This window comes from Ailuropoda melanoleuca, chromosome 5 (genome assembly GCF_002007445.2).
Source record: "Ailuropoda melanoleuca isolate Jingjing chromosome 5, ASM200744v2, whole genome shotgun sequence".
In the NCBI taxonomy this organism is placed as follows: Eukaryota; Metazoa; Chordata; class Mammalia; order Carnivora; family Ursidae; genus Ailuropoda; species Ailuropoda melanoleuca.
The window spans coordinates 37,056,668-37,082,117 of NC_048222.1; the positions used below are offsets into that span (position 1 = coordinate 37,056,668).

General features: G+C 44.5%; 1 protein-coding gene across 1 annotated transcript in view; it reads right to left on the bottom strand.

Moving 5' to 3' along the window:
• The window catches only part of LOC117802444 (thrombospondin type-1 domain-containing protein 4-like), a 181,015-nt gene that overhangs the window by 146,003 nt on the left and 9,562 nt on the right, over positions 1-25,450 (bottom strand). The window contains exon 4 of the mRNA XM_034661695.1: positions 17,072-17,174. Within this exon, the coding sequence (XP_034517586.1) occupies positions 17,072-17,174 (103 nt within the window). The remainder of the gene's footprint in view (positions 1-17,071; positions 17,175-25,450) is intronic.

Here is a 25,450-nt window from a genome sequence, read left to right on the forward strand (position 1 = left end):
TGACTCAGCCAGTTGAGCACCGGACTCTTGATTTCAGCTCAGGTCATGATCTCAGGGTCATGGGACTGAGTCCCTGGAAGTTTTTCAGATCAAAATGATCTGAAATCAACACAAGTTGAGATTTTCTCACTATAAAATCGACAAGAAATAATAATAACAATAGCAAAACAACAACAACAAAAACAGGATGATCCCAAACCCAACTTACAGCAAACAGGTCACAATTAATCTAAAATGCAAAGGATGCCCTTATATGTACATGTCAACTTTTAACAATGCGTCCTATGTATATGTCAAATGAAAGTTGACCATTGCAGAGATACAAACAGGCCTAAACCTGACTTTTTTTTTAATTGTGGTAGGAAAAAAATCTGACTTTCAGCTGCGAAAATAATTTCTTGCAATGATATTTATTTTAAAAAACTATGCAAGTTTTTAAAGAAAAATCACTAGGATTTTAAAAAATATTTTATTTATTTATTTATTTATTTATCTGAGAGAGCGCGCGCATGCAAATGTGACTGCTCATGATGGGGGAGGGGCAGAGGGGGCAGAGAGGGAGAAAGAATCTAAAGCAGACTCCATGCTGTGCGCAGAGTCTGATGCAGGGCTCGATCCCAGGACTGTAAGATCATGACCTGAGCTGAAACTAAGAGTCGGATGCTCAACTGACTGAGCCACCCAGGCGCCCCAGATTTTTTTCAAATTAACAGAGAATTTGGGATTTGGAACAATCCATTGGAAAATCTGATTCGTGAAGCACTAAGTTGCTTGAAGTTTCCTTTGGGGTCAGTTTCAGAAACCCCTTAGGAGGTGAACAAAGCTCCATGAAGAGCACGTTGGCGACGCCCTGATACGTACACATAAACTTTTCTTGTTTGGATCAAAAAGAGATAGCCAGGCTAAAAACCAAACAACACACTTCAGACACACGTGAAGGAGCAGTGAAGGGACCCTCCAGCCAGCTGAGAAGTTTGGCATGAAAGATTAGTGCATTTAATGGTCTTCACTTGTTCTGCTAATAATGTTGTTGTAAAGGCTTGTTAATGTGCAAAATGCTTAGCTGTGGGATATCTGAAAAAGTAATTTTTAATAAGGGAAGATGATTTCATCCCATTCCATTCATAGTAAGGATGGCGTTCAGGTCTCTGAAAAGGTAGAGACCATGCCTAACATTAAGAAGGGCCGCCAGGACGGGGGCCGGTGAATGTGCCCTAAAATGTTGGGGCTTCCACAGAGAACAGCTCACTCGTAAAAGGAGAGAATGCAATGCACTCAGTGGACTATTCGACTTTTCTAGACACACTGTAATAAAAAGTATACCCAAAAGCTCTATTACCCAGTTGAATCCCAGCTATGGGGGAGGGGAGAATAGATCATGGGTAGTGTTCTTACACTAAATATTCAATTGTTGCTTTTCTTAATGGAGGAATAATTTTCCTCAAAATAAAGAGAAAAGACTTGGATACCCTGAATTATTTTCATATTCACAAGCTGACTTATTTAGGAAACTTTTTTTCATGGCTGAAATCTCTCAGCTCACCATTGCAAGGCAGGGCCGGCTGCTCCAGCAAAAAAAAGTTTGAGTTATATGAAGAGCATGGATCCCAGAGACTATGTCTCTTTGGGATAGTTTATTTACATTAATGCTCAAAACAAAGAACACCAGTTTTTTTCCATCACTGAGCTCAAAAATGCTTTGGGTCCACCATATTATAGAACTCCCAGCAAGAAGAACCACTTACTGAAACTTCTATCACCTGCAGCCTAAAAATGTAGCATGGAAACACTTCTTTGGCAACATTCTGGGCATCTCCGCCCCTCCACACAGTACCCCAACATTTATTTGTATGAATTTAAGTTTTCAAAATATTATCACACCAAGAAAGAAGGGGAAGCTGTCTAGAACCAGAACCTACTATTCAACACAAATTTTAAAATATCCAAACAATAGTATCTTCCTATTTTCATCAATGGTATCATCTCCTGATACTGCTAGACACCAGTAGTTTAAGTGAAATGCCCAAAACTTCCTCATTTGGGGAAATGTACAATAGTTTAGATACGGAACAGAAATTGAATAAAAAGGGGCGCCTGGGTGGCTCAGTCGTTAAGCGTCTGCCTTCGGCTCAGGGCGTGATCCCGGTGTTTTGGGATCAAGCCCCACATCAGGCTCCTCTGTTGGGAGCCTGCTTCTTCCTCTCCCACTCCCCCTGCTGTGTTCCCTCTCTCTCTGGCTGTCTCTATCTCTGTCGAATAAATAAATAAAATCTTTAAAAAAAAAAAAAGAAATTGAATAAAAAACATTCATTTGAAAATAAAAAAACTTCTCAGCTTGAGTTAACCGATCTCATCTCTGGGACTGGAAAAATAAGAGTAATACTATAATAGCTAACATTTACTGAGTACATACTGGGTGCAAGATGCATGGATTATTTCACTTAATCTTTCCAAAGACCTTTGAGGGGATACTACTATTATCCCTATTTTCTTGATGGAGAATCTGAGGCCTTTGGTCCCAAAGCAGGGAACCATCAGAGTCAGGGTTTTAAAGGCTATTCTACATTTTAAGCCAAAAGACAGTGAATATGGTAATGACCAAGCACAACAAAGAAGAATCTTTATTAAACAGCTTTGAAAATTAGAATCATCAATACGAAATTTCTTGTGGTAAAAAACAAATTGGTAATTACTGAACAAACCTTTCATCGATGCAAATTAATTTTTCAAGTGGAGAAATGAGTATCTTAAAATTTCCTAATGCTATGAAAATGAGATTCCACTTAACATAATACATTTATCCAGAAACAGTTGTGTACATTGAATTTCTGTAAATCAAATACAAACAACATTTACTGAAAGACTTCTCTAAGGTAAACAAGCAATAAATAGTTAATGAAAAATCATTTTGCAATCTGAATAGTCACTCAATTTATCTGTTTTGTGAATTTGGATTTACAGCACACTCTTGACATTCCTGAGGCACACATCCGGAACCTTCTTGAATTCCCAGATTCACAAATACAAAAATGTTTATAGAGGCTCCTAGCTTTCTTGCGAATCACATTTCCATGGAGAGTCACATAAATTTCCTGTTCTGAGCCTTACGCTACACACTACAAATGAATCACACTTTCACATTTCACTTGAGGTATATCTCTCACTTGGCTGCCATTTTTCACAGAAAAAAAAATTTCTAATTAATTAATGAGTATTATTGCCAATGCACAAGTAAGTAGGGAACAGCAAAGCTAAATGCCCCTTCTCTGTACATGTATCTTGCAAGATAACTTTTCAGAGCCATATCTCAGTCAAACTTTGTGCCATAGGCCCTCAGGGGAACTCACAGAGAGTCACGAACCTGCAAGTTAAACCCACGAACACCTAGGATCTAAACATATTTATGAAGTTTGCATGGGCGGGGGGGAGGGGCATATCTACAGAATCCATAGAAATCCCACTGTTCTTGCTAACCCAAGAGTTTCAAAACTCTGCTGACCATTTTGGTGATGAGTCCAGAAAATGTGATTATAAAAACCTTGGCCACATGAACGACAGGAATTTGCCTACTCATTCAAATACCTATACGTTGTGTGGTTGGGGTTGGTGAAAATCACAGCTGGATGCTTTCTCTGCCTTCAGAATGGAACCGGGTCACAGTTGGTACACTGGACACAGAGCCTGACAGCTGGACCTTCTCAAGCACTGTCCTGAGACTCTCAGCCTCTGACTGAAAAAGCTTGAACAAGTTGAAACCCCCACCCAAAACACCACTAACCACGAAAAACAGGCAGGACAAAGGGAAAGCATGGGTGAATGAGACAGAAAGAGAAATGAAAGAAAGATGAGGATGAAAAAAAAATTGGCTGCCGTGCAGGAGGAAAAAAAAAAAAGAACAAGAAAGACATTATCATTTCAAAATATACAGCTTATACGTTTCAGAACATATTTGAAAATACTACTGCCAGATTTTCAAATTATTTATTTATTTATACCCCTTCTTGTTCCAGCATTTTGCTGCCAGATTAATTTTCCTGAAGCTCAACTCTGATCAAGTTACTCCCCTACTTAAAAAAACCCCAATAGCTCCTCACTGCCTGTAAAATGAAGTCCAATTTCCTTAGCCTCCTATTTCAGGCCGTCCATAATCTGGCCCCAAACTTCTAGCCCAACCTTACCTGGCTCTTCTTCCCTTTATACATCCTTCACTCCAGCCAAAATACAGTCCCTGATGTTCCCCCGCACACATTCTGGGTTTTCTGTCCTTGCACCTTTGCTCCCGCTAGTCCCACTGTCTGGAATGCCTTTCCTGACATCTGCATATGCCCCATCCTCCTCACCATTCCAGACTTCACCTGGAGGATGCCAGGCACGAAGCAGGCACTCGGTTATCAGTAGTGGACTTTGCAACATTTATACATGTGCTTTATACCCATCAAGTCACTGGATCCTCACAAGAGGAGGAAGTAACTTCTGACTGTGGTCCAAGGAGGTTGGAGCTGTTGCCTCTAGGGCTGTGTCCTTTGCCCACTCTCTTCCTGCTTCCCCAAGGCTCTCTCTCTCACACAGAACAAAAGGTGGCTGCATAAATTAATGCCAACATGATGCAGAAAAAATATTTTTTAAAGGAGAAAAGGTGCACCGTCCTGTTCTGCAAGAACTCATCTGGTCCTGAAGCACAGTTCCATTGGGTAGCCCCTCGGCAGGGCCCAGGAGGCAGGACACCACACTAGCTGATTCCAAAGACAGAAGCCCCACGGGTCCAGGGGGCCAGGGTGGGAGCTGATACCCCAGACGTCCCACGGCACTCCCCGCCTGGAGACGTCATGAGCACAGCCTCAGGAGAAGAATGGATAACCATCGTAAATGTCAATGGCTTGAGTCCTCCTCTGAATCCGAAGAACATGCTGAAGGGCTTTTGAAAGGTAGCATTTCTCACTGAGGGTTTGCAAGCAGGTTGCTCCTGCTCTCTGTACAACCTCTAGAGCCAGCTTAAACAAACTCGGCAAGCGGGTGTAGGAAAAGGCATCCCGCCTGATGGATGGGGCACTATTAAGTACGCCAAGGCGCCCACAGCTACACGCTCACCGGACAAGGGCCAAAGCTCTTACGTGAGGAGTATTTACGTAACCTTAAGGACAAGTGGAAAGGGGGCTGTATGCATCTGATCTGCTTCCCTTTCTAACAGTTGGCATCGAGAAGTAACCTGTATGGACTGGAAGGCAAGAGCCCTCCTCTCCGTTTTCTCCCCTTCCCTGTGACAGGCAGGCCTCTTGATCGCAGCAGACATCTCATCCCAGTTCCTGTAAGTTTCCCCCCACACCGAAAGCCCCACTGTCCTGTTTACATCTGACCTATTTTTAACAGGCAGCTCAATCTAAAAACAAAGCAAAACAAAAACAAAAACATCATTTGTTAGAGCATGCCTTTAGATGAAAACTGTTTCAGGGATTAACCCAAACTTCACATCACTCCCCTGGACAAAACTTGACTCAGTCCCATAAATTAGGGCTCCCTCCACAAAATTTTGAAACAAAAGTTAATTTAGTAACCACGTGAAATCTATGGTCGCCCTGCCAGTCTCTTGCTCTGTCTGTTGCTGACTTCCAGCCTCACGAAAGGGCACGGCTTGTCTGCCTCACGCCTCTGACCCCGGCCAGAGCTGGCTCTCTCCACCCCTAACCTGATGCTGCTTAGTCTCCTCCTCCCCAGACAGGGACCACTCACCCTTCTCCTCGCCTCCCAGTGAAATGCTGTCTGTAGCAAGGTTTAAGAGAAAAGAAAGTAACTGAGCATAACATAGAACTTTGTTTTCCTAAGCCTTTCTTATTAATTACTAAGGAGCAATCTTGAGTTGGAAATTCTGTTGACCAAATCCAATGCTGCTGTTCAGTTATTAATCACCTCCATTTACAAAACTGTTCCCTGCTTTTTGCCGCCTTTAGTTCCAAACTAGAATTCATACGGGGCCCTTGTTTTACTTCTGGGCCAATTAAACATATCCAAACACAAGTCTGGCAACAGGGCCGACGTGGTTTCTTCACAGCGGTTGCTGGGTGGAGTGGTGGTGTGTATGTATCTGGACACCTCAATGCAGAGAATGAAAAAAAATCCAGATTAAAAAAACTAGGCACGGCCCATGGAAGGGTGAGCTGAACAGGGGGAAGCCGGTATCGTGAAGTAGTGATGACCCCTTCGGCTTTGCCCTGGGGGAGCTACTGAACCTCCACCGTCTTAGTCCCAGCACCACAGGCCCAGAAAGGTGCATCTTCCTCAGTGGGCTGCCCAGAGATCACTGGACGCCATCAGGGGCAAGAATGGAGAAGAGACAAACCCAGAACAGAAAAGAGAGGGTCAAGTAAAAATCCAGACATTTCTCCCACATGAACAGAAATGGTTGTGAATGAACAAAAGCCTTATATTTCAGGGTAATAATATATACCACAATTAGTAAACTTAAAGAAAAACATATCCCAGGATATACTCAGTGGCAGAGTATTGTGACTGAAAGGATCTCAAATAGTGAGCTGTTATTGCAGCCTGGGTTTGCAGTGAAGAGGTGTGACAATGACGCATGTGAACTCTGTATCTGATGACAAGTGCTCTCCGCAGTTCAGGCTGAAGATAGCTGGGTTTGGAAGCAGGATAATCCAGACACAAATAATTGCCTCTATTGCAATTTTGTTTTGCTGGAGGAGACAGTCTCAGATACAGACAGGAAGTACAATTCCAAAAACAGAATGAAAACTATTTAATACATAGATAGCAGGAAATCCAGTTTTTAGAAATTATTCCTGATTTAATTCCTCCACCTCTAGATACTTTGAACCGCTGAAGGAACCCCTAATTTAAAGTATCATTTTAAAATGATATTTAAAATGATATTTTAAAATGATACTTTATTTTAAAATGATACCCCTATTTTAAAATATCATTCCAGGGGCTCCTGGGTGGCTCAGTTAAGTGTCTGCCTTCGACTCAGGTCATGATCCCACGGTCCTGGGATCGAGTCCCACATTATCATCATCATCATCATCATCATCATCAGGTTCCCTGCTCAGCAGGGAGTCTGCTTCTCCCTCTCCCTCTGCCCCTCCCTGCCCTGCACATGCTCTGGCTCCCTCTCTCGAATGAATAGTATCTTTAAAAAATAATAAAAAAATAAAGGATCATTCTGGAAATCAGGCCTGTCCCCAACTACTGCAGCTATCCTAAAGTCTTCTCTTGGAAAATTATAAGCAGTTACCTATTGTTTGGTTTTTAGTTACTTGTTAAATGTGAACATATTTTAGAAATAACATACAACGATATGCGTCCAACACATTTATTAGCATCGTTTCCCTTATTAGAGAAGATTTATACAGGCATTTGTAGTAACACTTGTGCAATGCTTGGTACACTTTATGAAGCCTTCAAGAACCTCATTTCTGCTCAATAAAGAACAGGGACTCATCCCAAACTTTCAAGCAACTAAAAGGGTTAATTGGCACCTATGTAGCCACAGTTCGAAAGACTGGAAAATGGTGCAGACGCAACAAGGCAGCACATGCGCGGCCATCTCCCTTCCGTACCTGTGCAAGACATCACTAGCCCATGCAATGACACCCTCGTTCCTGAGTCCAGCACAGCACAGCTACATTCAGCCAGGGCCAGGGCTGGCACAGGCTAGGAGACCTGCTTGGTAGGACCCACGTGCTGTATTCTAAAGAGCACAGCCACACTGATAAACAAACACGTGCCCCAACGCCTACGGGATCAATGGGAGGAAACAAGCATTCAACGGGCTGGTCAGGCAAGGTCCCGGGGGACAAGGTGGCTGCTTTCAAATATCTGAAGGGGGAAACTGGGCCTTTCGTTCGATGTGGTTCCAGAGGGTAGCCAGGCAATAAGCATCATTCCTGGGTAAACAATGGTGGCATCACAAGAGTGTGCTGAGGCAGTGCAGGCAGTATGAGGAGGCAGATAAAGCAGACTGGGGAAAGAGGCAGTGCTGATGCACGGGCTCTCCCTTCCTCCCGCCAACCACAGATTTTTCCTTTAATCCTCTGTAAACAAGGCCCACTGATTCATGGAATGTTCTCACTGAGATGTCTAAGAAATAGAGACGGACAGGTAGGTATGGCTGCAGTTTAATAGCTGTGGGGGAGGGGCTATGCAGATAGGGGGAGAATTTCTTCAATAAATATGAAAAGGACAGGCTGAATTTACAACTTCAGTATAAACTGTATATTCACTGATTACTTCCTAGCCCTTAAACCCCCAAGTCTAAAAACCTCTCGATGTCTTCCCAGAGCTAATTTCTCAATGTCCACGCAAGGTGCAACAAAACGTCCCGACTGCTCCCTCAGGACATGCCCCTACCAATTTATAATACAAGCCCCCTCTGCTCAGGGGGGCAACAGAGGACGAAGACACAGTCCCAGGACTTCCTGGAGAAGTCTTGGTAGTCTTGCTGTAAAAACACATTTGTTTGTTTCTAGAGGAAGAGATCTGTCCCAGCTTGGTTACACAGAGTGGAGCCCCTGCGGCAAAGCACGGCTCCCAGCCCAGTGGGCTGTGTTATGTAAGTCCTTGTTTCATCTGATACTTCTATCTGATTCTGCGCCCTGGGGCAGACCATCCATCCCTGAGACTCAGTTCCTGCATCTGTGGAATAGGCACACAGCAGTGACCTCTGACCCCGCCACCCCACCCCCAGCCATACTATAGGACGGAGACCCTCTTTGTGGAAAACCGAGCTTCTGGGAACAGAGAGATAATAGGACTGAGTCTCATGATTTACTATTTTGCAATGGGTTTAAGCTCCACACTAGGTTTCAAATCCTTAAAGTTATTCCATGTTCAGATGAATCTGCGCACTAGATGTTGAAATGTACCCTGAGGCTCTTCTTTACTAATTACTCAGAATGACACTGGCTCAAGAGCCAGGAAAGAAAACTGCTTTTACAGGAACCATTTACACTTTCTGGAAGACCCTAGAGCAGGGAGGATTTTCTCCCTCAAACAATCTTTCCTTTTAGAAATCTTAAATTTCCCATGGAAAAGATGAACAGGGAGGTGTGATTCTTATTTGTGCCATTCCTACATTCTCCCTACTCTTCAGAGAGAGAGAGAGAGAGAGGGAAAAACAGCAAGGATGTGAGAAGTAGCCATGTTCCACATGCACATAATCCTGCTGGGGAGCAGGAAGGCTAGCCCAGTGACCCAGACTGTGGAGACTGGGGGTGGGAGGAAGAGTCACTACTAGCCCTTCACGTCTCCCTGAGATCACCCCCGACACAGGACGCAGTGGGGTGAAAAGGGCACCACAGAACCCCAGCCTCTTTCCATGCCCCTGTGTAAATGTTCCTTGGTCAACTTGAATCATGTTAGCAGAATGTCTAGGAGCAAGGGGGATCCACACAGTTACAGGTCATGCATACATAAGGGGGCCTATTTGTAGAAATCTTTGGAAATGTAAACATCACAAGAATGAAAGAGTGATACCCGTATGTTATATTCCAATTCCAATAATTCCTCAAAGTATTAAGAAGCCCCGTGAGCCTATGGATGAAATGAGAGTTGACAAGTCAGGTGGGTACCCTGACTTGTCATGAGTTTCTGTTAGGGACCTTGGTTGGGGTCATTCAGGATCCGCCCTTCATTCTTTTAGTTCAGCATCTGGATTTTCTTCTGGGGAATTAATTCCCCACCCCCCACTGTGTACAGTCTTGGTGGGACTGTCAATCAGGGGACCCACCCCTCACCCCTCAGTCCAAGTGGGAGGCATGTGGTTTACACCAAGCCAACAAAGCTTAGTTGTTTCCAGGGCTTTGAATCTTGGATGGAGAAACCTGTTGGAACTTAGCCATTGCAGCAGTAGCATGCAAGGAAGACCATCAGTTCTATCCACCTGGACCCCCAGAGCTTCCTCGATTTCGGTCCTTCACCAAGCCTGGTTCTGCACACTTCCTGTTGATTCTCTGACCTCCTGGATATTCTTCCAAAAAAAATCCTTTTGTTTTGACTTAGCCAAAATGCGTATCTGTTGCTTGCAAAAAAAGAATATTAACTAATACAGATGTCTAGCTTCTGGACCTATCTGAGGATTTCCAGGCCCAAAAAAGCCCTATGTAATTCTAGATGATTCTAAAAATGATACTATGCATCTGAGTCTATTCTCCCTAAAACTCTTGTTCCTCCATGGTCAGGAAGAAAGAGTAAGAAAAATAAAAAGAGAGAAAGGAGAGAGAAAGAAAGGAACATCACCATATTCTAGAAAGTTCCATCATGTCCCTTTCCAGCTGACCGCCCCCCACTCTCATAGGCAAACACTGTTCTGATTTCCATCACCCCAGCCTAACTTTTCCTGTTCTAGAACATCATGTAAACGTAATCAGACAGAATGTACTCTTGCATCTGGCTTATTTTGGTCAACTTAATGTTTCTGAGATTCATCCAGGTTTTTATACATATCAGTAGGGTGTTCTTTTTTCCTGCTGAGTAATACTCCATTGTATGAATGTACTTTAGTTTGTTTACTCAGTGTTCTGTTGATGGATATTTGGGTTGTTTCCAGCTTTGGGGCTATTAGGAAAACACTGCTATGAACATTCTTAAACAAATCTTTTTTATGGACATATGACTGCTTTCATTTCTCTTGAATAAATGAATTTTTATTAAATGCTGAAGAAGCTTTCTTATTATAATACGTTGCAGAGAAACAATAATATACTTTCTGCAGGGGAAAAAGAAAATGCCTATTTTTCTTTTAGGACGGGGTAGGTTCATAGATACCATTCTATTAACCCCCGACTCCCTCTCCAAGAGCTTCATTCTTTCCATCTGCACACACCCTTGTTTCTCAACCATTCCAAACAAACCTTTCTCTCTCTCCTTAAACTAGCAAACACTCTCCTTTTTCATGGCAATTTTTTATAAATTCCCAGTCATATTCCCAACAGCCTACCATGGTTTTATTTTCTCACTTCTCATTCTCTCTTTGACCTCTTGCAGTGTTCAGCTGTGTTGACCAGTGCTCACTCGCTCTCTTTTCTCTCTCTCCCTATCTTGCTTTATAAGAAAAGCTAAACTTTAATTACTCAGTTAATTTTTACCGTGAAAACAGGTACCCAAAGACTGGTCTTAAATGCTCACAATTGTACAACTCCTTCTCTTGGCTTCCATATGCATTGCAAGGAGAGATTCCATAGCCAGACTCTGGGGTTTGAACCTGGCTCTATCCCCTGCTAGCTGGGCAACCCTGGGCGAGTTATTTAACCCTTCTGTGCCTTTGTTTCTTCTGTAAAATGAGGCTGATAATAGGACCCACCTCACAGGGTTATTGTGGGCATTAAATGAGCTAGCACCTGCAACTGTGCCTGGTACGTAGTAAGTGCTCAATAAAGACAAGCAGTCTCTACTATCTTATTTGATCCTCACTGTGGTGTATGTAATAAGAGAACTTTATAAAGCATGGTCAACTTCATTAATGCAAGAGATGACACCATGGCATTATGATGCCTTCCCCTTGCAGCCCTCTTTAATGGTTGAGCCTCTTTTCCTTGCTTCTTTAATACGGACACACTGCAAAGCTGCCTCCTTGACGTCACTGTCCTTATGATTCTATGCTCTCTTGAAGGTTTCATCCATTCTGGTGGCTTTAATTACACCAAGGCCAATGACTTCAAATACAGGTCGATGATCCTTAAATTTCAGTGTCTCATCCCCAACTTTCTGCTCGACATCTTGCTACCATTCAAACTCAACATGTATAAAACCGAAATCATTGTTTTGTTTTCACAAAGAGGTTGCCCTCAGGATTTCTCTTTGTCCTCAATGATATATTCATACACCAAATACATATGTCCTAGTCTTGCCAGTTACTCCTAGACCTGTATAAGAGAGCCTGAGAACGGATCTTGTTAGGGTATCACTGGAATACTCTTCTTGTTTCCCTACGGCCTGTCCTGTCCACCTGGAAAGGTTCATAATGACTACAGACTCTGCAGGAGGGGTGGGCTGCAGGGGTGAGCATGCAGGTACCTGGGAAGGAAGCTGCTTCATTAAAACATGAGCATCCTCATCCCGGGTCCAGCAGGACTTGGTCCCAAGCCTTTGCACCTCACATCCCACAGTTTTGATAACACTGTGAGTGTTTTTATCTGGCAGCCCTTGCCCCATGCCTGAACGTGGTGTTTGTGCCAGGGCAGCCTGTGGGACCGGCGGGGGATGCAGCAGCACCCCTGGGCACCTGGGTACCTGGGTGTCAATGTTCCATCTCTGCACCTCTGAGCTCTTCTCAAGGGGAAGAACTTGAGCTCAATGGCTCAGGGCCCTGTGCCTATGACAGGCTGTGTGGCACCTTTAATATTCCCTGGAGCAAAACCGACGAGTCTTGCAAGCAGCCTGATCGAAGTCCCCTGGACGTCTAAGGAAGGCATTTGGGGGATTGTGTCACAGCTTCCTGCCTGCGCTAGTCGTGAGGGCAGGTCGCAGATACTCCATTTCTCTTCCTCTGAGCACAGGGTGGGATGGCACCTCCCTGCTGCCCTTGAAGTTCAGTGTGACAGGCAACTCGCTCTGGCCAATGAGATGTGAGCAGAAACAACAGGGGTGGCTTCTGGCAGAAGCTTCAAGAATCCGTGCATGATTCACTTGTTCCCTGACCCCGCCTCCGTGGGAGCATAGGGCGACAGGCAGCCTCTGCCAGCCTGGGGCCCCGAATGAGCAGAACACATACTCCATTACACGTGTAGCACGAGCAAGAGACCAACGGGGCTTCGTGAAGTCCTTGGGACTGGGGGGATCTCTGTTACTGAGCACCATCTAGGCAATCCTGACAGATACCGCGGCCCCGATCCTATGACCGGTCGGCAACCTCCAACTCTAATTCCTCCTCACCTCTGGCTTCTAGATTTCCCCTCTGCTGAGTTCAGCCCTCAGGGCCACAAAGTGGACTTAAGCTACCCACACACAAAGCTGTCTCCTGATTCACGGATGAAGACTGATACCTGCTGCTGGGTAGCCCAGAGCGACCCGGCAAAACTCCAGCCCCTAGTGCTGCCCAACCCCAGCACCCTAATCATGAAAACAGTACCACTTCCCCGCTGTCAGCATCCAAACAAGAGTCTTTCAATTACTGCGGCTCATGCTGGCTAGGCTGGCGGCAGAATTTATTGTCCCAGATGGTTTTGAGAGTGAAAGGGGACTGGGCAACAGGTATAAAACTCTGCTGTCCCAGGCACCCTAACTCTAACACCATCATCTCTACAATCTGAGGTCTAGGAGTTTGAGAAAAATTCCTAGAGGCATTATCTCGGGAGAGATTGCCATATCCAGGAAATGTGACTAAAGGCTGAAGCCGAGGCATGTGGTAAAATTAATGTGTTTATCAGAGTGCAGTCTGCTTTTACTATTCTATGTGGCATAGGACTGAGTGAGCGCAGCTGTTTCTCTAAGCAGGCACATGCGAATAGCGGTAGACATCCAAACAAAACCAAGAGCCCAATGCAAAATCCAGCCGGGAAGTCTGAGCACCCTGCGGAAGCATTAAGAGCGCCTTCCTCCCGCAGGTCAGCCTGGGAGGCATTTACAAGGAAGAAGGACAAAATCAAGAAAACAATCTTAGTAGCAGAAAGAATGATGGAAACAAAGTCAAAGTAAATGCCATATCAGGAACCATGGGCTCCTCCTCTTTTGGGCACCTGAGACATATTAATGTCGGTAAATATTTTCAAAGAATGCTGAATCTTCTAGACAGAGTAACACATCGCAGACGGTAAATGATTTCTCTAATCTGCTATTTCGCATTTTCCTTTACTTTGTAAAACACCACTATTCTAATTGGTTCATACAAAATCTTATGGCTTATGATCAAGAAGTATGTAATGATTTTTGAAAAAGCTGTTTTTCTGCATCCCAATCCCCACTTTCCACTGGGTTTCTGTCACTCACAACCAAGACTTCTAATTAATATATCTACCAAGGAATAGTGCTATATAATTTGAATTCAAACAGTTCCCCATAATCTGGGTGGGGAAGAGAGGGTGGGGTATATGTAAAAAAGATGGCCATGAGCTGATAACTGTTGAAACTGAGTGATAAGTATAAGGAGCTTATTATCATCAACTATCAAGCTATTCTCTCTCTGTCTACATATGTTAAAGCAAGTGTTAAAAAAAAATCTCACAGGCCTCATACTTCAAGTCCAGCACAAATCAGGGCAAAACCAAGGAACAAAAGAAGCAGTATCTATCATAAACCAGACAATAGCAGACATGCAAAGCACATAGCCGTAATACATGAAAACTTCAGCGCAAGAATTCTTTGCAATACGCAGGGCTTTGGATATGAGACCTGGCTCTATGAAGGCCTGACAGGAGCAGGCGGCCTTGGACAGCCATGGCTGGCAGATGACCAGCCTGAACTATGCAGACAAGGTCTGGCCCTGTGCTTCAGCTCCAGGCAAAACAATGGAGTAGACATCGCCCTGCTGGAAAAATTCACCCTTCCTCCCAGGTATTCCCAATAAAGCAGCTATTATCCAAGACTGGCAATAAAGCGCGGGTGTGGCTCAGACAAAGGCCTGGGTTACCTCTTCTCTAAATGTTCACTGACGACTACCACGGTTCTAACGCAACAATATCTCTCACAGTTTATAAACACAGCCACGATTCTGTCTCTTCATTTAGGCTAGAGCCACCACCACTTCTGGCGTCCTGCCTTACCCTGGGATTAGAGGTTCTTGACCCCAGCTGCCCATCAGAATCACTTGGGATCTTTAGAAAAACGCTGGTGCCCAGGCTGCACCTTAGACCGATGAAATCACAGTCTCTGGGAGCGGAGCGCAGGCGTCAGTATTTCTGGAAGGCTCCTTGATGATTCTAGTGATCAGCTAGGGCTGAGAAGCACAGCCTCAGGTAGACCAGGACTCATCAGATGCTTATTCACCGGAGATCCATGCCTAACCTCTCTGGGCCTCCCCTGCTGCTGCTCAGACCACCCCCACTTTCTGATCTACTCATGTGGGCAGACCTCAATCACTCCAGAACCTAGTTGTTTCCTCCTTCTAGTAGTTTCCTAGGGCTGCATGACAAAATACCACAAACTTGGTGGCTTAAAACAACAGAAGTATACTCTCAGGACTTCAGGTCTAGGGGCTGGAAGTCCAAAAGCAAGGTGTTGGCAGGCCACGCTCTACGCCAGGATCCTTTCTTGCCTCTACTAACTTCTGGTGGTTGCTGGGCCTCCTTGGTTTGTGGACATATCACCCCAATCTCTCCCTTCATTGTCACTTGGCTCTCTCCCTGGAAGTCTGTGTCCTTTCTTGTTTTCTTATAAGATCATCAGTTACTTGATTAAGAGCACACCCTACTCCAGGAGGACCTCAACACCTTCCATCTGCAGTAACCCTGTCTCCAGATGGGGACACATTCTGAGGTTCTAGGAAGCACACCTTTCAATCTGGGGCACTCTTACTCACCCATATAGAGCAACTCTTAGACTTTATCTTCATCAGAATGCATCTAAGACCTAGCTGGGAGCACGATGCCCTTTAAAAAATGTTTTACTTTGGAATCATTTTAGACTTCTAGAATAGTTGCAAAGATCATACAGAGTTCCTGTATGCTCTTCACCCAGCTTCCCCTAATGTTAATATCCGATAAGACCATGATACACTTATAAAAACTAAGAAATTCCCACGAGGACAATACTGTTGACATAACTATATACTTCATGCATCTTTCACCAGGTCTCCCACCCATGCCCTTTTCCTGTTCTGAGATCCAAATCAGGATACCAGCTTGCATTTAACACAATGCTTTTCAGAATGAAAAGGGCCACTGCCAAGCTCTGATTCACGGCATCAAAACTTCACTGCAGGCATCCTTCCCGAGCTCGCCCTCCAGCCTCTCAGGCCGCTTCACATTTGCATCCAACTGACTCTATGCTTCATCTCTTCTTCCTTCCTGTTTGGATCTGGTAACCCCAAATTTTTAGTGAAGTGAGTTCTTAACAGTTTTGAGGTCGTAGGACCACTCTGAGAATCCACAAGAAGCTACAGACTCTCCTCTGAAGAAAATGCACAGACAAAAGCCATTTTGCATCCAATTTCAGAGCAGATATCAGCCTCCCTCTTCCCCCAGGGTCCCCACTGAGACACGACTTCCCACAGTTTGGCTTCCGCAGGCACTGGTTTTGTGATGAAATCACTATGGAGCCTTCTCCCAGGACAATTTCTCCAGCTCTTGAATGTGGCGGCAGTGCTCTGCACTCTGGGTTTTGGCCACTACCAGGGGTCCCAACCACTGCCTTGGGCCGACAGTGGACACTGAGGGTGGCTGGACTCTCCCCTCTGGTCACCTTGACTGCCAGTACTTAACCCCACAAGTTTTGGTTGACCCATCCTCTCTTTGGAGCCCACTTTCTCTGTAATGGAAAGAATCTCCCAAAATGTAATACCTCTCAGTTAGAAAGGCGTGTCATCACCTCAGTTTCAACTAAGAAAAGTGACTCTGGAATCCAGAGCAGTATTACCAAGTTCTATCAACATCAGATCTGCTGCCATTTTGAAATGGCAGGAACCTTGGTACCAAGGACAATGCCTGTCTATAGCATTTCAGCTTTGGAAACAGCATGCAAAGCCCCCCCCTGCCCCCAACACACACACACACACACACACACACACACGAAAGCCAAACAACTGGCAACTCTACAACCCTATGCATCCTCTGAAGCCACCACACAAGCGTGGAGCAGGAACCAAGGGAAAGGGAAACTGTCCACTCAATCCTCACAACCTTGATTTGACTTCTCGCTCCCCCCAGTTCCTCAAACGCTGTTCTGTCCCACTCACCTGGTCATCCTCAGATGCCACTCTTTTCTATCAATGCCTCATCTGCCTGACTGATGGTCCAAGGGTCCTCTGAGCTAAACTGCCTGCTGGCTCTCCTGCATCCTGGGGCCATACTTTGCTCCCTACTGCCGCTCGAATCAGGATCACACCAATTCTTCCAACATCAGGCAGAAGGGAACAGGGTTGGGGAATCACAAGAATAACTCCTCTGGACAGGGCTGGGTCTAGTCTTACCTTCTGCAAAAGGTTCCCATTCATAGAAGCGGCCCATGAATGGCTTGTTGTTGTAGGATGCGCACTGCACCTCCCGGATACTTCGACTGCTTTCTGGACACACCTAATAAAGCAGGTATTAAATATGCAGTTAATTTCTGCATCTTTTCATAGCCCCAGCCCCACCCCAGGAGACCTCTCCAGCCCTCCTCCACCAACAGCAGTGTTTCTCAAACTGTGTGGATCACCGGCATCAGAAATTTAAAATGCAGATCTCAAGGCTTCAGTCCAAGTTTACTAAATCAGAATCTTTGGAAGGACACTAAAATTTTAACAAGCTCCCCAGGTTAAGCTTTTGCTCCGTAATTTGAAAACCACTAACCAAAACCTTCTGCTCCTGACAAATTGGTCTGCTCACCTCCCCCACAAAGGCCATCCATTTCCAACTGTTCGACTTTGTTCGTGCCATTTCCGGACGTGGGATAATACTCACAGCAAGCATGTACAGAATCCTTACCATGTCCAGGTACTGCTTTAAACATATTACACTTACTAATGCATTTAATCCTCACAGTGACCAATGAGGCCAACCCGCTAGTTTTGCAGATTTTTCACAGATGAGCAAACTGAGGCACAGAGGCTGGAGTTGAGGCTAAGTGGTCTGGTGGCCACCAGGCTGCATGTCAGCGTCTGTCCCATCTTGTCTAAACTCTCTCCACCATCTAACGCCACAGTACCCAGCCTTCAGCATGAAAAAGAATCACCCAGAGATCTCATGGGAAATGCAAAGTCCTTCCCTCCCCCAAGGATGGTCAGTCAGTAAGTCTGGGATGAGGTCCAGGAACCTATATTTTATCAAATTATCCAGGTAATTCTGATACACTACACTACTCAAAGAAAATATCCAGCTCCCTGTGGTTTCTTTCTTTCTTATTTATAAATGATAAATATGAGCAAAGTGTGACACGAAAGAAATAAATATGAAATATAATAATGACATCAGAATCTCTAATTCAAATCATGGATAAAGCATGATCTACCTTTTTAAAACCTAAGTACGCTCTTACTTAAGTGTGGGAGGGGTGTGTGTGTGTTTTAATAATCGGAGGAAAAGGAATCTGACCCCTTAAATATTAAAAACCCTGTGTATAAGAAGTCTCTGGAATAAACCGCTAATAAGGTAGTTCAAAGTCCTGAAGGATTTATAGAGAAATCTATGGTATGTATCAGGTCTTTTGAAGAGGAGGGAACGAAGGGAAGAATAAAACCTGGTGAAGGAAAAGTGTCTCTTGCTTGATAAAGAACAGTCAGGCGAGGCTGCTGCTACAAACACCTCGGTGGTCATTATACTGCTGTAGCCTGAACCAAACCGTATGGAGCAGGAAGCCATGGGAAGCAGAATGTGGTAGAAACTGGTGGGGAAAAAGGGCCTGGTGGACAGACAGGGTGGGCTGAGCTGTGACCATCAGTGAGAAGCCAACAGGCCGGGGAAGCCTGTCTCCTTGGGCTCTGGAAGCCAGGCTGCCAGCAGCCCCCAAGCCAGAACCGTGTTGGCGTCCAGCAACACCAGCTGTCTCCATGAACGATTTGGCATTGAGATCTTTTTGACCACCCTTAGGACAGAACCAGAGTTTGACGAGGATGTGATCCATTGGGTGACTTGGAGAAGTCACCATCCTTGCAAAGAGAAAGAATCGTTAAGGGGTTTGTTAAAACTACAGATTCTCTTGGGTGCTGGGTGGCTCAGTCAGTTAAGCATCTGACTCTTCATTTCAGCTCAGGTCAAGATCTCAGGGTTGTGAAATCAAGCCCTGCATCAGGCTCTATGCTAAGTGCGGAGTCTGTTTGAGATTCTTTCTCCCTCTGCTCCTCCCCCAACTCGCAGGTGCTCTCTCTCTCTCTCTCTCTTTCAAATAAATAAATAAATAAATAAATAAATAAATAAATAAATAAAACCTTTTAAACATACAGATTCTCAGGCCTCACCCCAGTGGGAGGGGAGGGAAAGGGTCCAGGAATACATACTTGAAGAACTCCCTTGCTGATTCTGGCCCCGCCAGCCTGGCACCAGACTACAGCAGCAGTGAAAGGCCACACCCGAGCCTCAGTCTTACTCTGTGTTAGTTAACACGCAGTCATAGTGTTAGAGTAGTGACAATCAAATCCAACCCTTTACTTTAGAGATGAGGACAATGAGGCCTGGAGAAGTGGCGCAGCTTGCCAGAGGTCACAGTGACAGAGGGACAGAGCCCAGAGCACTGACCACCCACTCTAGCCCTAATCAGAAACTAGAGATTAGCTACTGGGTTACATTTTTTCATACTGGAAACAGACCAGAACAAGTGGGCAAATGTCCTGTTCCTCAAATAGCCACACCTATGGAAAGCCAAGCTGCTCTGCAGTGAGGCTCCAGCCAGAGGCCACCCTTAATTAGTCTGGTGGCAGTTATCAGAATTAGAAGCTACAGACCACAAAAACTCAGCCAGTCTGCTTAACCCCTTTCTCTTCCAACAGCACAATATGCCAAGAGGCTGGACCATGAACCAATGGATCTGTAGAATCATTCTGAATTGCTCAGTACTTGATGATATAAATGTACATTTCATGACATGGAAAGGAGTCCACAACCCACTAAGCAAAAAAAAGTGTTAACTGTGCGTGCATGTGTGTGTGTGCATGTGCACACAGAGAAAGAGAGGTTAAAGGCATTATCTCTGGAAGGTGGGTTATAGATTTTTTTTCTTTTCACAAGAAAGCTTTTTGTGTATTGCATTGTCTAATTTTTCTGCAATAAATATGTAGTTTTTATGAAACAAACATGTATCATTACTAAGCCCTTCCAAACCCTTTAGCCCTTTGCCAGCTTTACACATGCTTGTCGTTTATAATCTTAGGGTATGTTCTGATGCCCCACTAATGCTCTTACTCCATCCATATGCATCCGGCAAGCCAACCAGTCACCTGTGAGGGATCATTCAGGGCACCCTGTCCCAGGTCACCAACAAGTTCTTTATATCTGAGCCTGGCCCAGTTCTCTCTTGAGGCAGGGGGGCTTTATGACAAGGGGGCTTTGACGCCTTGCCCGAGAAGTCCTAGCGGCCGAGGTCGGATTCAGCCTGCAAGGCCTGGTGAAGTGGCCTTGGCTGTAAAGATCAGGCAGGTGCAGATTGAGGATGAAAACCAAGCAGGCCAGGGAAACGCGGCTTCATGTCTTTTGTGGGTTACATCTGTTTGTACTTGTCATACTATTATCAGTATACGATCTCCTCTCATTTTAACAGACTCTCTGAAGTTAAAACTTCCAGGTTACAGATCATTTTACATTTGTTACATTTTAAGTGGGCTGTTTCCTGATGCCATAGACTGACTCACCCTCACCTTATCAGTAGCTGTCTCTAGTTTACACTGTGAGTTGGCTTTGGGCAGATTTCCTGCAGACACTAATCCTTTCCATGGACACAGATTCTTATAATCTTCAGGCCAGAAAAGTGGGACAGGGAAAGAGCCGTGTAGATAGAGACCAGGCTCACGCAGGATGGGGTGAGCAAAGCCCGGAGTTTCATCGCCATGTAATGCCTCTGGGAGATAATCTCCCTTCAAATGACTTCCTTCCACCCAAAAGAGGGAGGAATGTTTCCACTGGTCTCTTATGGGAAAAGGAATAAAGATGTACTTTAATATAATGAGCTGAATCCTTATAAAGCACTTCAGACCCTATCCAATGTTCCATCTAGACAACTGCCCAGGGTTGCTATGAGTTACAAAGAGTATTATGGAAACTCGGGCTATGTTCCTAGAGACCCCGGTTAATGTGAGATGACAAGTGCCTGCACCTAACTTCATTACTCAAGAGGCCATTCTTGGTGATCGCATACTTACCTCTTGATAATTAATTACTTTCAGTTCTTCAGTCAAGGGAAGGGCATCATCCCCAATGAAGGTGGTACCATGGAACATGACCTTGAAGTCTGCCTGGGTCAGACAGGCATTATTTTTATCCTTTGCATTGCTCTGGATTCAATCAAAAGACCAGAGACCAGCCTACAACATATGATGTATTTAACATCCCTGAACTGCTAGGGGAAAGTGGCTATGTGGCCTTGGGCAAAGCACTTCACTTCTCTAAACCCAAATTACTGCATGTCGGTAGCAAGCTCCGCGGCACTCCCATCCCTCAGGGACTTTTTGTGAAGACTGGCTTAGTAATACATTAAAATTTCTAGCTCGTACTAATGCTCAGTAAATGCTAGCTGAGCTGGAATCTAAGTGGATATCAAAGATAACCCCAGCAGTTCCAGAAGCTTCAAGTGCCTGACAGGTAGGTGTTCTGAGCAATGTCCTCCTCTCTCTTCCCCAGCTGGAAAAAGGGGGTTGGGTTTCCAGCTGCAGGATAATACAACCATGGATCAAAATTGCTTAGAAATTATCCAGCACATTTTTCAAATATGTTTCATATCTGTTTTCTCAAGTCACTTGGCACAAATTCAACCTCGCAAAAACTCCTGCCACCTGCTACCACTCCTAGCGTTCTCTGGACAGTCAGTAGGAGTCGGGTCAAGGTTTTGGATTTAAAACAACAACAACAAAAAACCCCTCCAGAATCCTGAGGTTTTCTTAGTCCTCAAACACCTTTTTTGCCCCATCCAAGTTCATAATGTTCTCCTGGAGAAAGGTGTTCCTCTCATTCAGTACATCCATCAAAGACCCAATGGATATTAAGATGACTAAGCCTATCTGTTCACCCAGAAAAACCACATATTTTTAAGTCTCTGGATAAATGTTCATACAAATCTAGGCCTATCCCAGGAGTGCTTATTTATTTCTCCCTCCTTAGATTTATATATTTCTATGCCTATAAGAGGATCTAAACAAGAACATCTTTCTCCTAACTAATCAGAAAGCAAACGGCCAAATGTAAACTTTTTAAAACATTTAAGACTTCTACTCCCCTCTAATTGCTACCTTGGAGATCATGTTAGTAAGAGTGGCCTTTTGACCCTCTGCTATCTGCCAGGACAGGGGGAGAAATTCCAAATATTCATTGTACCCCGACTACTGTGCGTCAGGTGTTGTGACTATCCAGGAGACAGAGAAGAAGCCCTAGTTAATAGTCTCTTGCAGGGATTTTACAGGCCCTGGGGAGAAAAATACATCAGTGGGAACATGTAATGCAATGAGAAGAAGTTGGCAAACCGGGCACTAAGTTTCTAATCTTGCAAAACAAGGAGTTAACAGATCCTCCCTAATGTGGATAAATCAAGAAAATAGAAATTATTTACATACTATATCTAATTAAAAATATAACAGAAAATAAAAAACATGGCTAGTAGGGATGGGCAGTGTGAGAGGAAAGGGGGGTCATTTTTCATCTTTTGGAGTGGGGAGCTAACAGAAAATTTGAAGTTGACGTATCAAGAAGCAGAGATATTAGTATGCTATTAGAGTTAATGGGGAGAATGACCCTAGGAGCTAAAAATTAAAAATGACTGATTGCAATTATATCCAGGAAGAGGGACTGGGATACAGCTCTCTCTGCCACTGTGATGTTTCTTACTATTTGCACTACTCTTTATAATTATTCGAAGTGACAACTGGGAACAACTCCTGTATATGTGTGTGTCTGTTTGACTCACATGTATATCTTCAAGGAGTTTAACATGATCCTAAAATCAGCTGAGCAAAGGCTTCTATCTGGTAACTGCAAGAGTCCCAGGCTATTTAACAAAGTAGATTTCAATCTAGAAACTGTAAAATAATTATAACTCGTGAGTACTGTGAAATAGCTTAAGATACTATTTAATATGGGTAGCTCAACTTCTAAGGCTTATATATATGCATGTTACTCAAATTAAACAGAAGAAATATGAAAATACATGAAATATGTTTATACAAAACATGTAAATATTGTACATACAAAAATATCTTTACTATTTATATGTTCGCATATATTCACATAAGTATTTCATATGTATTTATGAAAGGCCACTGATAGAATAAGTCAGTAAGAGAACTTTCTATGGGAAATCCCAAGTGGTCTGAGGAGATGGAAAGCAGAAATTGATACAAAAAAGTGCTGACACCACACATATTTCCCAGATGAAGAGGTTGGTGATAACCTCATGATAAGGAGAAATTTACGTTGAGCCCCCAGTTAGATGGCCTGTCCATCCCGTAAATGACCCCATCGTTCCTGGCAAGTTTCACATCTTACAGAATTGTTCTGAATTCTTGACCTGGCCCATTTATTTATTAAGTTCCTCCTTAAAGTACAGTCAGGAGGTTGTCTGTCAGCTCCTCTTTCACTCAATAGGAGACTAGAAATGGGATAGAAGTAGATCCTGTCTCAAGAGAGCTTAGCTATATTTGGGATTTGTCCAACATCTTCCCTTCATTTGCACTTACTTGGAGACAGAAACAACTCCACACGGACAAATCCATTGTCTGAAGGCAGTCCCACTCCAGGGAAATTAACCAGAGAGTCACTGATACCAGAACTCATCGCATTGGTGTTTGCTAAAAGCTGCTTTTAGCCCCAAGGGTTTTTCCCCACAACGTTAAGTGCACTCTGTCTAAACTCAGGATCACGTCTCCTTTGGCAGTGAAGCCCTTTAAAGTCATAACCCCGTCCCCGCCCTGCACCAGCTGACTCACTCCAGCCTCCTTTCACCAGGAGCCAGAGTGTCCGTGTCCCTGAGGGAGAAAGCCTGAATTCTGAGTGCTTAAGAGAAGAAGGTGGGGAGAGAGACACCTCAGCCATCCGACAAACAGCATAAAGAGTCTTGTTTGTTAATGCATTTAGCAAATAATAATACAAAACCCCAGAAATGGCTAGTAAAATGATTTTAACGGCGTCCCGTCAGGCACTGGAGGGACTGAGATTTGGTTTTCTCTTTCCCCCGTGGCACCCTTATCAAGACTCAAGTTCATTGGCTTCCAACTCCTGGCCGTCCATGAACTTCCATGAAGAAGAAATCTATTTTACTTGATTCCTTGAGCGCTCATTATTTTTAGCCACAGCTGAGAAAGCGCAGGGGTGTGGATAAACCACAGAGACCTCCCCATGCTGCCCCTTTGCTCTGGAGGGCACACTCACAGGGGAAGCCACCGATCACAGGAAACACATCTGTTTCTACCGAGAAGTCCCCCGAGAGTCCCCTTCTTGCTCCTCAGCCCCTCTGGGAACCCCTGTCACTTGCCCTCCCTAGAAAACCCTCCTGCACTTCTCCAGGAAGCCAAGCCAGGCTCATTTCCACTGCAGGGGGATTTCAGAGTGCCTCCCAGCCTGTGCAGGGGTGACTGTGCTCTCTACTTGTCATGACCTGCTTATGAGTCTCTCCCACTGGCCTGTGAGCCACTGAGTGCCAGAGCTTGCATTCATCTCAGTGTCCCTGACCCACAGCCTAACACCTGACCCCACCGCCAATGTCAATGCTGTTTATGGACTCCAAGTAAGACCCCACACTAGCCACTGGCCTGGCGTGTTATACCAGTAGATGTCGAAGATTGGTGTCTGCTCTAAAAGACCCTAAGAGTCTCTATTTCTAACTGGGGCTTGTCACCTTAACTTCCTCATACAATGCAAGCAAGAAAAAAAAGAAAACAACAAAAAAAAACCCTTCCTTATCTTTAAAGTCTACAGGGAGAGATCATTAGGACTGCATTTACTAAATATTTACTTTCTGGTATTTCATAGAGGACAACTTAATAGGAACCAAACAATCCTAAAGACACACTAGATGTTTAAAATTCCCAGATGACATCACAAGGTACGGCTTCACATTAAACATGCACATTTGAGGGTGTTAAGCATTCACTGGCAGGAACTTATCTCTAGTTTCACTTTTCTCATCACTTTACACCTGACCCAAGGGTGACTGCACGGAAGCTACATTACACTTGACATGTTGGGGCTCTCAGCAATCGTGTTTTGTTTTGGGTTTTTTTAAATTTTCTTTATGAATTTGACAGAAAGAATGAGAGAGAGAGAGTGCACAAACAGGGGGAGTGGCGGAGGGAGAGGGAGGAGCAGACTCCCCAGGGAGCTGGAAGCCCAACACAGGGCTCGATCCCACGATCCTGGGATCGTCACCCAAGCTGAAAGCAGATGCTTAACCAACTGAGCCACCGAGGTGCCCTGGCAATCGTGTTTTATTGCTGGGCAAAGGGAAAAGACTCTGAACCCCAGCTAATCCAGGGGACAAAAGGAGACTCTGAGCAAGTCTGACCACCTCAACCACAATTTCATGACTGAGCATTTGGAGAGTGACACGGGGAGACTTTGCCCTGCTCCAAGCTCCGGAGAGGCACAGAAGCCACATTTGCTTCTCCAGGTCAAAACGCCACATTTCCCAACATGTCAGCTCCTGGTGTGCACCATCAACCCTGTGGAACAGGTGTTGT